Genomic DNA, 16,990 nt, shown 5'->3' with positions numbered 1-16,990 from the left:
CACAGGGTAACATTTAATACACATACTGGGACATAATCTTACTGACAAAGAGACCAACAGAGAAGGATTAGCTTGAAGGTGTCAGTATGTCAGTGGCCAAAACGTCCATGTTTAGGTAAGTACCTGACACGTGTCTATGCCCCTGCTCACACCTGGAACTACTCCCTCACATTTCTCTCAGAGCATTGCTACGAGGGTGGCCAGGCATGAATTATCACTCACATTTAAGTGACAAGCTCTGGGTCGTATTCAAAAACAGAAAACCCAAACCCAGGTCTCAGTGAAATGAGTGCTGCTTCCCCTGCTCCCCAGGCAGCGCCCCTCAGCTGGCTGTGCACTGCAGCTTGTTCCTTTAGTAATGAAAACAGTGGAGGAAACAGACAGAAACAATATACTGTCTGTTTCTTTTGTTCATTTTGTCTTTTCAATTCTATGTGCATATCAGATTACTGTATTCAATAGGGCTTGGTATTATCAATTATAAGTCCTCAGTAAATATTTTTTGAGTAAATAAAATGGCTTATTAAGCATTACTATGTAAACTACATCATTAGGAGCACTTACTTTCAAGACCCATTCATTTTTTTTTATAGAAAAAATGGTATTTGAATGTTGACATTTTATTTCAAAGGAACATAATCATCTCCTCATCCATTAGTCTTCTGTCCTGGGGTCTCGCCATGTGAATAAATAACCGTTAAATTACTATTATTATTATTTTAATATCCCGTTTCTTCTCTTCCACTCACCCTCAATACCTTTCCATTCTAGACCTGAGATTTTGAAAGAAGCCACATGATGACTTAATGGTATCTTCCCATTTCACAGGTGAGAAAATTGAGGCCCGGAGGAATCGCTTGTGAGCTCCAGGTCCCTGGTTGACTGGCAGAGAAGACAGCATCTGGGTGCAGAGCTCTGGCCAGATGAGATGCTGCCTCTCCATGCCAAGACTAACCAGAATCCACTTTTAGCCATTCTCAACATTGCTTTTTCCTGCTCTCATCTGCCATGAATAATCTGAGGGTATTCTGGTGAATTTTCCCTTTAGAACCATTTGTCAAAGTCAGGAAGGTGAATAAGGCTTAATAAATTCTCCACCATTTGTTGAATTTTGACCTCCCAGTCTAGTGATGATTTTTCCAGGGGTAGTGCTAGATGAATACTGTTTTGAAAGAGATTAACTTTATTTGATCTCTTTATAAATTGCTTATCTCTTAAACAATTAGGAAGGAAGCTTTTATAACATTGCCATTCCCCTGGGTGAATCCAGCCTTCCTTAGTGCTCTCCACATCATTTACTCTGCAGCCTCCGGGGTCGGAATCCAGTCCCACCTCGTCAGGCAACACACAGCAGAGCATCACAGCTCCTACACAAGAAGTGACTTTCCCTCTCATCCTTTGACAGCCTCAATACTATCAGCTACGGGGGGCTTCCAACAAACTTCAGCCTCACACTCCAGGCAGGGGTGGATACCGCGCCCTCAGTCCGAACTGACACTTAAAATCACGGCCTCAAAGTTCTTATTTGATCAACTTTGTTAAAAAATTGTTTTAAAACAAGATTTTACATTTTATTTTGTTTACAAAGAAATGATCACTACTCGAGGTGTTTTTTTTTTGTTGTTGTTGTTTTAAAACCACCAACATCCAAGAAACAATCCCAAAACTTTTAAGGTCACTGCTATCCTCATTTCTCCTGATTGAAAGTGGGAAGGGTTTTAAAATCAAGCTCTCTCTGGTCAGATGAGGACCCAGAAAGCTGGGAAGCACAGTGTGCTTCTAGCGAAACTGTGATGTTATTGGCCAAAAACTTCTCTCCCTCCCAGCCCAGGCGGGAAGCAGGCCCGTGGCTCTGCTCCTAAGGCTGCTTGCAGAGCGCCCTCCTTCCCCGCCGTGCTGGGGGGAGAGCCGACCAGGCTGGCCTCCGAGCAGCAGCGCTTACCTGGGTACAGCGTGCCCGGAAGGCCCATGCTTTCCAAGTAGTTGTGGCAGCGCTCTTTATGTTCCTCTAAAGAGCTTCGCTGTTTATAGCTTCGGCCACAATATCCACATTTGTGAGGTTTACCAACTGCAGAAAACACAATTGAGTTCAAGACCCCAATTAAATGTCAGCCTTATGTGTAAGGGGAATGCATGCAATACAATCATTACCAAAAAAAGCTAAAAAAAAAATTTTACCCTTGAGAGCTAAAAGTGTTAAGGACTTGGTGAAAATTACTGAATTTAAAAATGTTAATGCACAAGGGCTTCTTTCATGGTACCAAGAACTCATGAGACTCTTGTTTTGTCTTAATTTGTCTGCTTTACTGACTACCAAATTCTCTCCTCCCCAATCACTGAAGCCTATCCTTTAACTGGCGGAAACGAGCCCCTGCTGTGTTACAATGTGGATGCCGGTGACTGGACAGAGATGTGAGGAAGGCCTGCGTGTTGGCTACACTGTCTTCAGATTTGCCTACAGAGTAGGCTCCAGTCTATGCTGTGGGCCGGATCTGCCACGATGCTGGGGCTACGTTGAATGCAGCCGGAGTGAATTCAGTTCCAGGTGCTACACTGGATCACTTGAGGTCTCTAAGAAACCATGCTGGACAAATACGCTTGAATGAAATGGGCATTTTATTTCTAAAATATACTTTCTTACATAATATAAGTGTATCTTACATTATAATACAAAATATTTTGTATTTCCCATGTATGTGTAGGTGTAATACAAAATATTTTGTATTTCCCATGTATGTGTAGATGTAATACAAAATATTTTGTATTTCCCATGTATGTGTAGATGTAATACAAAATATTTTGTATTTTCTATGTATATGTATTTTTTATTCTATGCGTATGTACAATACATATACATATACATTCTGTGTATATGTATTTTCATATACATATACATAATACAAAATGTATTTTTCATAAACAGAGCTTATGGAAAAGCTTTGCTTTTTTGCCAAAGAGCTTTAGGATGGCGTAGCTTCCAGATTAGCCTTGTCCAACAGAACTGACCATGAGGATAGAAATGCTCTCCATTAGTGCTGTCCAATATGGTAGCCACCAGCCACATGCAGCTATTGGACATAAAAAGTGTGGCTAGTGCCACTGAGGACTGAAATTTTAATTTTAATTTTAAATTATTATTAAAAATACTACATGTAGGTAGTAGGTATTGTATGGGGCAGTGCAGTTCTATATAATGAGTTTTCGTCCTTCCTGGATTTTATTGAGTGATATTTTAGGAAAAAGAAAGATGAGCCAGGAATTCATATCATGCCCAAGTTTAAGGACTTCAGTAGATACCATCCTAAGAGATAAACTGAATAAAGTATCTTTAATCACTTCTATAGGGAATATAAATTTCCAACCTAACAGCAGAATCTTCTATGTTGTTTGATTGAACATATTTCAAAGTATTGTATAAAAATTAAGACCATCCAAATAGGAATGTTTGGTAAAGTGGTTTAGCCAGAGCTTCTACGGGTTAAATCTCTTTCCTAGGTGAACAGAAGCCACAGTAAGAAGATCAACGTGGTAGCCAAAATTTGACTTCTGGACCATTTAATAGAGAATGAAAAGGATCTCTCTTTATTTATACAAAGTGATGTACCCCCGACATCAAGAAATAATGTTGCAATATAGAATATTGCCTAAAACTGCGCATTTTATTGAGTATTACTTTTAGAAATTAACAGGATATAGATAACCACTCAGTGTCCTTTTCTGAAAAAGCTGTTCCTTCAGTAAATTTCATGATCAAATTGTTTCCGGTATATATGCTATGGTGTCTGAACATCCATTTTTCTGAAAATACAATTGATTTTAACTCTGGAACATAAGAAGCATGTTCACTATAAGCGACTGAGCTCAAGAGTATCTTGAAGCATAGCCCAATACTCTGTAGGAAAGAAGTTCTAAGCTTGCAACTTTCAAAGGAAGCCATGAGGCAGGAAGGGAGATCTATTCTCCACCCCTCCAAAATCCCCCAGCTCCCTCCTGCTGTCAGCATGGGACGAATTCTCTATTTCTGCTAACGTGCTGGTCCATAAGACCTCAGGCCACCACCAGCTACTAGGGAAAGCTGTGATATTGATCCTCGCTTTTAATGGGACAAGGGAATGGTCATTCCCAATGGAATAGAGTGTGACCACATTTGAATTTGCCAGACGATGGCCGAAGTCCTTATTTTACTTCAATGAAACCATTTTGAGGAAATCATCACTGCTTCTTTCCCCAAGAGCAGTGTGTGTCTCCACAGCATTTTCGGACAGACAGATCCCCAGAAGTCTTGCACCCATGATGGTTTTCTCCACTTGCTCATCCGTGAAACCAGAATAGAAATACACGGTCCAAAGTCTACCACTGTTCTATAATTACTCAAGTAATCTGCGGTGTTTAGAGTAGGATACCATCATGCCTGAAACGAAATATACAGGCCTGGAGCCAGAATAACGTAAAACACTCCACTAGGTGTTCCTAACTCCACACAGGAAAGAAAAGAGAGCAGCTCTGCTTTTAAGGACTGATGTACATGACAGATTCCACTGCAGTCAGAGTAATCTGGGAATGATGATGACCTAGGGTTGGTGTCAACTTAAAAATGAGTGTTTGTGCTTTCCACTGACATGGGAAGTGGCGCTTCCCACTGACCCAAGGTACTATTGCTGCCAACTCTGTCTATGTCTCCATGACCCCTTAGCAACGACAGCTGTGAGGCTTCCTCCTAGATCACTTGTTAGCACGGCAGAAAGACAGCATAGTCCTCTCTACTGAGGCCCATTTCTTGTCATCCCCAGGCACCACTTTGGCTCCAGGTGGAACCACCATCCATGCTCATCGCCCAGGTGAACATCTAAAGATGCTCAAGACAGTAGTCTTCCCATCTCAGGGGAGCCACCTGTTCTCCCTGCCCCCCTGTAACAGGGCAACTGTCCCACTTCATAGCCCCCTGCTGACCCACCTGCCCTCTGGGGGAAGCAACTCCTCACAGTATAGCCACTTTCTTGGAAGTTTTTAGGAAGTCAAATCACCCAAATCCTCACAATTTTCTGATCGAGAGCATGTGGGGATCCTTCTCCATGTGCACCCCCGGGAAGGAGGTCAGGATGGAAAGGAGGGGGTGCACCAGTCCCTGCGACTCCTCTCCTTTTTGTCTCCAGCCAACTGGGTGGATTACCGCAGGGACCACCCGCCAGGAGAGAGACTGCATTCTTGCCAATATGGGGGCCACACCCCTTTCTGGGATTACTGCTGACTCACACACTGGTTTACAACTTCTCTAAAGCAAGCTTCAGACACTCGCCTTCCAGCATGTGGTTCAGAAGTCCCTCCCTTCTATGGGAAGTCTCTCTTGACTTTTCACCCCAGGATCCACTGTACCCTTCCTTATGTTCCCTCCGTCCCCTCAGATTCAATGTCATGCCTCCTATAAAGCTGATGCTTTCCTTGTGCGCACCTGAGGTCTCCCGTGCAGAATGGTCACCCCAGGAAGCTCAGTAAATGTGTGATAAAGAGATGGACACAATGAGCAGCCTCTAAAACCCCCAATCATCAAATCCACGTCACATTTGGGAAGAGATGGCCTGGGCTGCTGCAGACCTTTCACAAAGAGCACACGTCCCTGCCTCACTGAGGGAGGCTCCTCCTTATCCTGCCACCCGGGGAGGGTGAGGAGCAGCTGGTCTGAAGCATTGCCATTCTCCTGGGCACCTGATTAGAGAGACTACTGACTGGGGAAGGGCCCAGGCTGGTGGCTGGCTGGGGCAGGAGGCTCTTCGGGGGGAAGGACAAAGGCCATCAACCTCCCACCCACAAGCCCCATGCAGTATACTATAGCAAATATCCCCGACTGGACAGTATGAAGGAGAACTGTGGGTTTCATGTTGTGTAGACCACACTCAGGCAAACAAGATCTGTGACAGGCTGGCCAAGAGCCCGCTTTTCCTCTGCTCTGTGGAATTATGGGGCTGCTGGGTAATGAAACACTGTGGACTATTTCTCAGGAGGCAGAGGAAGGGGATCTAACCAAACTATAGTGGATTTGGGCTTCACAGGATGGGAGTGTTTTGAGAATGATGGAGCATTTATGCCTCTGATGATCTTGCCAAGACTCTGGATTATTTGAGTTGTACTTTATCTGTCTAATTCAAAGAGAAAGGCTGCTGTCTAAAACCTGGTAACAGCCCCAGACTGGCCTCTGCAACTGTGGCCTTGGCTGGTTTTTGGTGTCAGAGCTACACTGGGCTCAGACTGGGTGGATGTGCCCTAAATCACCCTTGTCTACCAGTTCTGCAAAATAGCTATCCCATTATACCTGTGTAAAACACTCCGAAGTGTGACTTAACAGCTAACATAACAAATTGTACTCGGAAACGTTTTTGGTCTTAGCAGTACATGTGGTGAAAACATTTCCTGCACAATTCTTTATGGAAACCCCACTAGCCTGACAAATGGGATGAGGAGAACTGTTCTGAAACACGCTACCTAAGGTGAGACGTGTGTGTGTGTGTGTGTGTGTGTGTGTGTGTGTGTGTGTGCGCGCGCGCGCGCATGGGGGTCCCGGGGCCCAATCCCCTGGTGCGATGGGGAAAATAGAATATGAGGGAGGGCAATGTTAAGGAAGTGTCAGCCCACACCTGATGCAGGGCTGCGAGCTGGAAAGGCCTCAGGGTTAGCCAGCCAGGATGCAATCTGGGACCCTCAAGGGCATAGCAGAGGAGCCCCAGACACCCGGACTGCCCCTGACTGCGTCCAGGGGACCTACCGGAGTGTGTCCTCAGGTGGCCGGTGAGAGCGTCCCTCCGGCGGCAGGCGTAGTTGCAGAGGTGGCATTTGAAGGGCTTCTCCCCGGAATGCAGCTTGATGTGCCGCAGCAGGTTGCCCTTCTGGGTGAAGGAGGCCCCGCACTGATTGCACTGGAAGGGCCGTTCTCCTGGGACGGAGAGAGGAGAGCCGGTGAGAACTAAACTCAGCGTAGGGACACGAGGACAGCGCTACAAGAAAGTTGTTTCCCACGGGGGCTTGGTGACTTCCACCGGCTGCAGGTTTGATAGAACATGAGGCTTTCAGACTAAACCTGCCAGCTCCTTAACGCTTCACTGGCTGGGTCAATTTGATCTGAAAATCTAATTTTTTTTCCCTAAATCAGAATGGCACATCACAATGCAAATTCAAACTCATTTAAATAAAGTGACTGCAACATTTTGTGATGAAGAGCCACTCTTCCTGATCAGCAGTTTTGGAATAAACCAATATCCAATTTTGCGTGTTGTGGCATTTGGTGGGGTTTTTAATGTGGCTTTTTTCAAAGGGTCTTTAAAATATGCCACTGAAGCAGCAAAATAAAAAGGAAACTCATTAAAAATGCATTTCAGGATCACAAGTTCATTTCAGCGTTACATTCTTATATTTAAATGAAAGGCACTTCATTATAACAGTTATAATAACTTCTTTTCATTTACATTTTCCCTGTATTTTCCCTTTCAATTTCTTCTCCATTACCTGTCTGTCCCTAAGCAGGCAAATCAGGAGAGAGACAGACAGAGAGCGTGAGGATGAGAGAAAGAGAGAGAGAGAGATGGAGAAAGATTGAATAAAATGAGAAGTTAAGAAACTGTGAAGGAAGCCCCCCATCTTCCAAAGAAAAGTCCCAAACCTCCCTATGGCAGGGAATACAAGTCAGAGTTGCACTGAGATTTCTAGCTTTTTCTTTCTTTACAAATCCTAAAGCATTTAAGCTATTATTTCTCTATATCCATAGAAGACAAATTATAAGTAGAGGTATTCTAAGAGATGCAATTTAGTCGTTATGAAGGAATTCTTTCAGGGGTGGTACTGCTGCATTTGTGACTAGGAAAACACCTGACCCTCTGCTCTGTGTGACAGCACGTGTCTCCAGTCTGGAGCTGACAAAGGGGTAAACTGGCAACTGAGAAAAAGAAATACGCTGTTGTCCTACTGAGTAGTCACAGGTCTTAGAATCCAAATCAGGGAACATTTCATTTAACTCTCACTTTGAAGAGTGATACATGTGTCATGTTTAAGTAAACATGAAACTCTTTTGAAAAACAAATGCTTTATTTAGAGGAAGAATGCTATGTGACCACAATTCCTGGTGTTGAGATACCCTATCAACATATTTCCTGGAGTCACTTTTTTCTCAGGAAGAGACAATGTATTAAAATGTCTATTTAACCATGTTCCCGACTGATTAATGTGATTATGGTAAAGAAGACAGCACTTCTCAAAAATGATTACGCAGAAGCATATCTGGCACTATTAACATCCACACCAGATTAAATTTAAAAGTCTATATTGACACTTGAATTTCATGATTATCATCACTTTTCTTAAGCTGGCAGGTTAGATGCACTACTATAAAAGCTGAAACTAATTTACAGTGATATTCAATTACAGGCCAATTGGAGGGGTCCTGATACTAACCCGGAGGTTTCTAGTATTTCTGCAAATCCCTAGAGAAATTGGTCTTGGCTAAGCAGAGAGTTTAAATGTAAGCAAGTTGGAAGGTGATGACGAAACTAACTAACTAACTAACTATACTCTCTGAGTTACAAACCCGTACATGTAAATCAATACTGGATGAAGAGACTACAATAGCTAGCAGCCAGGTAGCCCAGGAGCGTTTCTACTGGAGAGAGATCATTTAATTATCTATTAGGAACACTTCTGGGCCTTCTGTGCACTCGAGCATAAATGTGTGCATTTAACTCCAAGTGGATATAAAAGGAAAAGTAGAGTGAGCTGGTGCAGGAAGACCCAGACAATGTGAGATGGACACGCCGCCAACCACAGCTCTCATTTGGACAGGCTGGCCCCCAGGAGAAAGCTCATGTCACAGAAATGCTCACAATCAGGATGTGGGAAAATCCTGGTGACACAACAGTGTTTGTGGTATGATCCTAAGCTAGTGAATCCAGCCCTGCACTTACACCTGGGAAAGACCCCCTCCCGTGCTGGGCAGGTGCTGGAGTCGTGTCTCTCCCCAGGTCTGGAGGGCTTCAGGGAAAACAGGAGGCAGAGCCAGGGTCTCTGTCCACAGACGGAAGGGGCAGATTGCCACAGACACATTGCCCTTCTGCAGAGCAGAGCAGGGCAGGCAAGCATGAGTTTGCTTGGATCCTGCTGTGCTTCATGTCAATACCTGCCTGCAAACAAATTTCACTGGAAACCTTTTTTGCTTTTGAGTGCCTATGCTGGCATGAACACATAGCACAAGGCATGGGGTCTTAAGAGAGCATTACCAAAAGTGACCATACAGAGCACTCCATTCAAGCGGTTTCCTTTAGGGGGGTCTAGAGCTAAGAAGACACGTCCATGGAGCTGAGGCACAAGAACAGCCCACGCCATGTGTGTTCTTGTATGGCTGGGGGCCATCATTTGCCTTCTGAAAGTCAACAGCTATTGCAGCTGAGTAGGTCAAGTTTCTCCAAGGTTTTATTTACTTTTATTTCATTGGGATGAGGACTTTGATGTCATGAATTTGAAATTTAATTTTTAATCCCAGTGACTCCACAGAGCTCCCATTTTAGGAACCCTCTGTAAGAATGTTTGAGCCCCTTCTAATAACTTCACTGGGTAAAAACGGGAGTCTTCATGGATGCCTACATCATAGAATTTCAGGGCATACCAGAAGAAAGTGAAAAAAATATGTTTGAACTGCAAAAACTGATGTAGGTCTACTGTAACCATACCTAGCAAGAGCAGTGCCACTAGGGTGCTGTGTTTAGGAAGCTTGGGGACTGCACCTTTTTATCTTACAGATGGGAAGTAAGTAGGCACAGATACTCTCCTTGGTCTTTATTATTAAAAAGCCCCTCATTTAGAATAATAATGCGGTGTATTTGCACTCTGCATTTCCAGCTTCCTTCCTGCCTCTCTCCCCCCTAGTTCTCACACTAGCTCTGAGACATTGGTGGGGAAGGCCATCACACCCGAGTGAAAAATATGAAACTGAGCTGCACGACAGGGGAGTGACATGCTGGTGCCCATGAGCTGATTAGAAAATGGCACCAGAGGTACTTCGCCAACATGGGGATACTGGCAGAGGCAGGACTGCCCCCTGAATCCCCTCAGTGTATCCCAGAAGGGACTGGGAAGCTGACTCAGCCACGGGCAAAAGGAGGAACAGTGATCGCAGTCTGTCCTGTGGGGATTTACGTCATATCTAAGCCCCAGATGGAGAGCCCACTGAACGGCACTGCTGCTGTCACTGCTCAGCTGCACTGCCGGGCTGCCTAAGGAGGCTCAGTGCTCCACACCTTGGGAGCCTGTTAGGAATGCCTGTTCTGTCTCTCCCCAGGTCTGAAGCAGAGCTGCATGTTCACAAGACCTCAAGTGATTTACATGCTCTTTCAAGTTTGAGAAGCACTGCTCTCAAAATATTTTAAGCATAGAGGATTGAGAAACCATTCCTTTTCTAACATATTCCTCTCAGATCCCAGGAAAATGAAAACCTTTCTAGCATGTCTAGTTATTCAAACTAAGTTTGGTCAAAGGTATTTCTGTATCTACCTGGGACCCTCTATATTTAGGCAAGTGGAAATGCATGAGGAAGACAATTCATGAGTTCATTGCTTCAAGTGTGTTTATTTCTTTAATAAAGGGCAAGGCAGAAACTATAAAACTGACTTCTGAAAGTTATTTGTTCTGTAAGTGAAAAACTCAGCTTATTGGTGTACATGTGGCAACTAGCTGCTATTTGTTGGGAGAAGTGAGCAGCAAACAGCAGGTGCCACCTGGCATATCTGTACTTGGCAGGTTTATTCATTAAATGTAATTATTCTTTTTATCAAGGCAGGCAGTCATTATATTTTGGCAATTTAGTATGCCAGAATTTGAGTCACTTATCAAATATTTATTTAAGAGAATTTTCACTGTATAGTCAGGCTTTACATGAATTAATAGGAAAGTAATTCATTTGTGAGGTCTATGCCTCATCAGGGATGTATTACCATGGGTCCTGGAGTATCCTGTTAAGTGTCTATCACAGAGTAGCCTACCTTCATGTTAATTTCCACCTCATTACAAAGGCAAGGCTGGGACCACCCTCGTGCATGCTTGCTTCACTTAGGGCTGAGTGTGATGGGTCTATTTCACTGGGTAATTTGAGGTTAAAGAGGCCATTCGAAAAAGCAAAGTTTGCTTAATTTTAGAAGTTGAATTTTTATTGAAGATGGATATCTATTGATATCAACTTATTTTTCTAGTTTTCCAGATACACTACAAATGGAATAGATCATTTTGGGAACTGCCCTGATTCAAATATTAAAATTACCACCCCATAAATATCTGCATTTCCTGATAACACAGCTTTTTGGCTCACGGAATTTTCTGAATTCCTGCTTAATTTTTGATAAACATATTTTTGTTTGGTCCCACGTAAACAACACACAAGGGTCTGATTTCAAGTCATCGTCATCACTTTCCTGAGGTATCTTACAGAATCTGCTAGGCCTTTAAAACAGGGTTTTCAACTGTTTTTTTCCACTTTTGCAGTGGCAGACGCTAGCTTTATGCTGACCTGAAGATGCCAGCTCAGAGGCAGTGATGGCTCAGGGTCTCTATGTTTCATGATCCAGCTTTCAGTGACTGCGAGAGGGGGTGGACCTATCGCGTTTTACCCAACTTTAGAACAGCTTCCCACGTGAAGAAAAGTTTCGGTTCAATTCATAAGAAACCTCCTGCCTGCAGTTGAATAAGTGTGTGCCATTCATATTTTATTTCTAAGACTTCAGTATCCTGAGTGGCAGTGACTGGACAGTTCTGTTGGACAACTCTGTGACGGTTCCATCAACGTGACTATTAGAGACACGTGCACTGGCAGAGCTCGGCCAGCGGGGGCTTGCCATGCTTTTCATGCCCCTGGTGAGGCGGCTTCCTGCGAGCCTGAGCACAACTTGTTGACACTAGGGTGCCCGTGTTCCTTCCTTTCTGGACATAGAACACGATATTCTCTTATACCTCCAGTAAACCTTTCAGCAAGACAGGGGATTTGGGAGTTCTTCAGGAATTTGAGCTGATAGCCAGTGGCAATAAAAGCATCTGATTCAAAGTCTCTCCTGTTGGAGGGCAAGCCATTTGGAAGCTCATCTGAAGTCTTTCTGAAAACCTGATTTTTCTACTGTTCCATCATTTACTATTTTTTCTAAAAATCAATCACTGTTAGTCTGAATACAAATAAAACACATTTTTCTCAGTGGAAATTTTGAGCAGTGAGTTTTGGTGTATCAGGACTTTTTGTTTTGTTTTGTGGAGGGTGATCACTTTGCGCAGGTACCCTGAGGACTCAGCTGAAACTACTTAGTACGTGTTAATATAATAGGGCCCCGTCAGGCCTCTCATGTGATACTGCTCACTTTCCCCTTGTTTTATGTATAGAGTGGAATTGGTACCCGTTGAGAAGTCCTTTCCAAGGCTGTACCAGAATAAGAACTCGGACTCAGTACCACTTGGAACCAATCGCTTGCAACAACTGAGCTACGAGTCAATTTGAAACATGCTCAGAACACTCAAAGAAGACAGGATGCTTTCCTCCTTCAAACCCCATGGACCTTCTCAGGCCACTAAAGGAAAAACTGAGCCAGGCCTTACCAGTGTGGCTTCTTTTGTGAACCATGAGCACATTGGGCCCGATGCAAATGATCCCACAGATATCACACTTTAGTTTTCCGTTAGGAAGTCGAATGCCTCCAAGTCCTGACAAAGCCGAGCTGCCTTGGTCCCTGTGGGAGCCATTCATTTTCTCTCCCGAGGCATCAAGCATTCGTAAATCCTCCGCACATTCTTCCCCATTCATTTCACAGGCACGCCCATTCTCTTCATCACTCTGAGTCTCTACTTTAACATTACTGGCTGAAAGGAAAAATACAGGAGGCCACTCAGTGTCATTGCAAAAAAAAAAAAGATGCAACAAAACAACACAGCAGCAAAAAGACAGTCAAATAGGCATGGAGAGCTACCAAACAGAAGTTCTTGGCAAATCCAAGGGGAGAGCAGCCTGGAATCCCCGTGCATTCAGCCTGGAGAAGGCTTTGGTGGCATGCCTCAGGATGCACCTGGGGTTACAGGGGGATCTGCCAGCCCTCTCCACAGGCTCCAATGGCGAGTGTCTGAAGACATGCTAGAAAGATATTTACATAGTTCCCACTTTAGAGTTGGGCCTTCACTGTAAGCAGGTTCACACCACCAATCCGCAGCCTCATGGAACCTCAGGAGTGGTCTGAGGCGAACTCCTCCACCCAACCAGATGGGCACCTTGCCCCAGAGGGGGATGCTGGGTCACACAATCCAACTCTCTAGGATGTGTGAACTTGTTTGGCAAAATACCTAATAAGTGGTTATCAGGCCTGAAAACGTCTGTGACTTGTGATGCTATCTTTCCTTGTGCCATGTAAACATTAATAAACCTTGGGACAAAACTCAGTAAACACAAAAATGCTCAGAGTTCTGACCACAGTTCCCTTGCAGATTTCTGGAAGATCTTTCTGTTTCTTTAGTACATGACTATTTGAATTCCTGTTTACCTTAAATAACGTAAACGAACCCTGTGTTCTAAAGGAACAGTGTCATTTCTTCCACCACTTCTACTTGCTGAAGGATTAACTGGGATTGTTTATGAATGTAGATATCTGGAAGAGCTTTTTTTTTTCCCAAAGAGAAAGAAGCTTGTGTGAGGTGGGGGTGGGAGGTGAACTTTTTGTGTATTGAATATAATGACCACTACTGACTCTGCATTTCTGTTTCCTTTAAGTCACACATCTTAGGGTAAGTATGTCATTCAAATATTTTCCTTCCTAAAAAAGATAGGAGATATTTTATTTGCACACTTCAGAGAGCTGACTGATGATACATTGGTGAATCCAACACTGTAATGACTAAGAGAATTTGTAGTTACACTGAAAGCCATCATTTTAATAGTCATTGTTACAGACTAGTAAGAGTTGATAGGTAAATTCTGCCAAGTAAAATGATCAATGAGATAGATGAAAATCAAGACTAAACATATATATATATATATATATATATATATATATATATATATATATATATATACATTTTTTTTTTTTGAGACAGGGTCTTGCTCTGTCACCCAGGCTGGAGTGTAGTGGCATGGCTCATTGCTGCCTCTGTCTCCCAGGCTCAACTGATCCTCCCACCTCAACCTCCCTGGTAGTTGTGACTAAAGTTGTGTGCCACCATATCTGGCCAATGTTTTTTTTTGGTATTTTTTTGTAGAGATGGGTGGTGCCATGTTGCCCAGGCTGGTCTCAAACTCCTGAGCTCGGTGATCTACCTATCTTGGCCTCCCAAAGTGTTGGGATTACAGGTGTGAGCCACTGTGCTCAGCCTAAACTACATACTTTTTGATCAACATTTTCAATCAACGGTTCTCCAAGCTTGGTCCCTGGAGAGGCAGCATCAGCATCACCTGAGAACTTGCTAGAAGCACAGGCTCTCAGGCTCACCCCAGAGCTGCTGGCTCAGGAACTCAGGGGTGGGCCCAGCAGTCTGTTTTAATGAACACTCCAGAAGATTCTAAGGCACACTGGAGACTGACAGCAATTGTTTTAAATAACCAACTTGGTTAATAAGACTCCCAGCTTATTTTATTCAGTGAGTTCCTCTTGATTTAGAGAACTACAATCCAGACACTGAAATAAAAATACCTGGTCTGGAGTCTTAGTTGCACTATTTAGAAATTTTGAGATCTTAGGCAAGTCATGTAACTTCTCTGTGCCTTGATTTCCTCATCCATGAAAATGGGAATTATTATAGCACCAGCCTAACAGGCCTGACAGATAAGAAGTCAGCTGAGGACAGGGGCTGGGGCGTGGCATGTGGAAGCTCACCCCCAGTGGTTCCAGTAGAGTTTTCTACCAAACCCTAACACCAAGTGCTGGGCACACAGCACACAGCACATTAATTGCACTCTGCTATTTAACCTTCACAACATCTCCGTAAGGGCAATGCTATCATTATCCTGTTTTACAGTTGAAGAAGCCAAGGCACAGAGAGATTGAACAACTTGCTAAGGTCACACAGCTAGCAAGTGGCAGAGCTGGAAGGTAACTGCAGGTAGCCTGGCTCCAACATCCAAATTCCTAACCCCTTATACAGCCATCCCTTGGTAACTGCAGCGCATCGGTTCCGAAACTTCTGAAGGTCCATGGATGCGCAAGTCCCTAAATTGGTGCCAGAGAACCTATGGATACGAAAAATCAGCCGTCTATACCCACAGGTTCTGTATCTCTCGAATACTGTTTTTTCAAGCCATGGTGAGTTGAATCTGCAGAGGCTGGACCCATGGACATGGAGGGCTGACTGTACTCTAGTATTTTCCCATTAGCTCTTTAGGGAAATGACTTACAGATGAATAAGGACCTGAAATGAATTAACTGGGACGTGGTGGACTTGGAGAGCGCTGAAGGGAGGATGCGCCGGAGGCTGAACAGAGCTGCCTGTCTCCTCCATCAGGTCCTGGCATTATGCAGGATCATCCTGAGAAATCTAGCAGTGGGGATTCTCCAAATGCTCTCCCCTTCAGATTCTGAGGATCAGAGCCTCAGAGCATCTGAACAGCCTCCTGCTATCCTCTCCCCACTGCCAGGGATGAGATTCTTGGAAAACAAAGGAGACGGGCAGGCAGGTGAAGCTGGTTGGCTGTACAGGCAATGGTTCTTAATGACCATTGAGTTCTCTGGAATCGGTACCCTCAGGTAGGGGCTATGCATCTTTTTGGGAGGAACCTAATTCTCTAGGCCCTCCTTGCTCACGAGTGTCTACGCTAGCCTGCTCTTGAAACACAATGAGGCTGCAAAGATCTGCGTACTCCTTAATCTAAGATTATTTTTAGGGCTGGGTGTGGTGGCTCATGCCTGTAATCCCAGCATTTTGGGAGGCCAAGGCAGGTGGGTCACGAGGTCAGCAGTTCAAGACCAGCCTGATCAACATGGTGAAACCCCCGTTCCTACTAAAAATACAAAAATTAGCCAGGCATGGCGGCATGCGCCTATAATCTCAGCTACTCAGAAGGCTGAGGCAGGAGAATTGCTTGAAGGAGGTGAAGATTGCAGTGAACCAAGATTGTGCCACTGCACTCCAGCCTGGGTGAGAGAGTGAGACTCTGTCTCAAAAATATATATATTTTTAATTATTTATCTTGTTGTTTAAAAAATGAGATAAGAACACAATGGAGCAAATTCAGATTGGAGTGGCAAGTTTTTCAAATACAGGCACTAAGACAAGGGCCATAGCGAAGGTGTAGGCTGAGCGCTTCAGAGGCTAGAAAAAGGACGGCACACAGAAGAATGGGCATTGGGATAATTCCCTTGGCATGTTCCCCTACTCAGCTTGACTTCATAAATGCAGAGGCAACCAGTTATAGAGAATTGACTCTTGCTTTCCCATGGGCACATATGGCCTACTAGGACTTGCCAGAAGCTATCAATTGTTTTCTGGATCATTAAGAACGAGTATTTCTGGGAGTCTGTGGCATACTCTATGGAGTGTGCTGTTGATGAGTGTGTGGGCACCTGCAGGCAGGGAGCAGAACAGCAGGGAAGCACTGGACACGACCTTTGGGTTTCTGGCATCAGAGCACCGGTTCTGCTGTAGCAGGCTGCTTGCATGAGGAGGCAAAGCTATGTGTCAGGAAGGAAGCAGAAGCGTGGGGAAAGCCCACAATGGATGCCGTCTTAGATATCACAGACATCCTCAAAGCCAGAAGCCTGGAGGTGAGTCACTCGTTGGACAAATGGTTGCTGAAAGCAGCACTCTGTCCTTGTCAGCCTTCATGACACTGTCTCCGAGAGATGTAACAGAACCAAAAGAGAAAGAGGCTCAAAAGGCACAAGAGGCAATCACATACTGTCCTGAGATCCATGTGGATACCAAGTACAATCTTAGGGAGACAGGTACCTACACCTCCACCTAGATGGCTAGGTGTAAGGACATCTATAGAAGATTGGTCACACAGGTC

The 16,990-nt window shown here is 44.3% G+C and overlaps 1 protein-coding gene and 1 long non-coding RNA gene across 23 annotated transcripts in view; one reads left to right on the top strand and one right to left on the bottom strand.

Moving 5' to 3' along the window:
* The window catches only part of IKZF1 (IKAROS family zinc finger 1), a 100,227-nt gene that overhangs the window by 16,330 nt on the left and 66,907 nt on the right, over positions 1-16,990 (bottom strand). For 11 of the 22 annotated variants that reach the window (XM_017520570.2, XM_017520566.2, XM_017520568.2 and 8 more), the window contains 3 exons: positions 12,604-12,864; positions 6,758-6,925; positions 1,943-2,068 (listed from right to left, as the gene is read on the bottom strand). In XM_017520570.2, the coding sequence (XP_017376059.1) occupies positions 1,943-2,068; positions 6,758-6,925; positions 12,604-12,864 (555 nt within the window). The remainder of the gene's footprint in view (positions 1-1,942; positions 2,069-6,757; positions 6,926-12,603; positions 12,865-16,990) is intronic. The other 11 variants (XM_017520578.2, XM_017520569.2, XM_017520581.2 and 8 more) reach the window with 3 other exon arrangements.
* On the top strand, positions 2,048-7,351 carry LOC108297890. Its single transcript, XR_001822377.2, has 2 exons — positions 2,048-2,567; positions 3,496-7,351. It is a non-coding gene; the product is annotated as an uncharacterized LOC108297890 (long non-coding RNA).

The sequence above is a fragment of the Cebus imitator genome, unplaced genomic scaffold (assembly GCF_001604975.1).
Source record: "Cebus imitator isolate Cc_AM_T3 unplaced genomic scaffold, Cebus_imitator-1.0 Scaffold856, whole genome shotgun sequence".
Taxonomy (NCBI): domain Eukaryota; kingdom Metazoa; phylum Chordata; class Mammalia; order Primates; family Cebidae; genus Cebus; species Cebus imitator.
The sequence above is the reverse complement of the archived record's forward strand: the minus strand, read 5'-3'. Positions and strand labels throughout refer to the sequence as shown.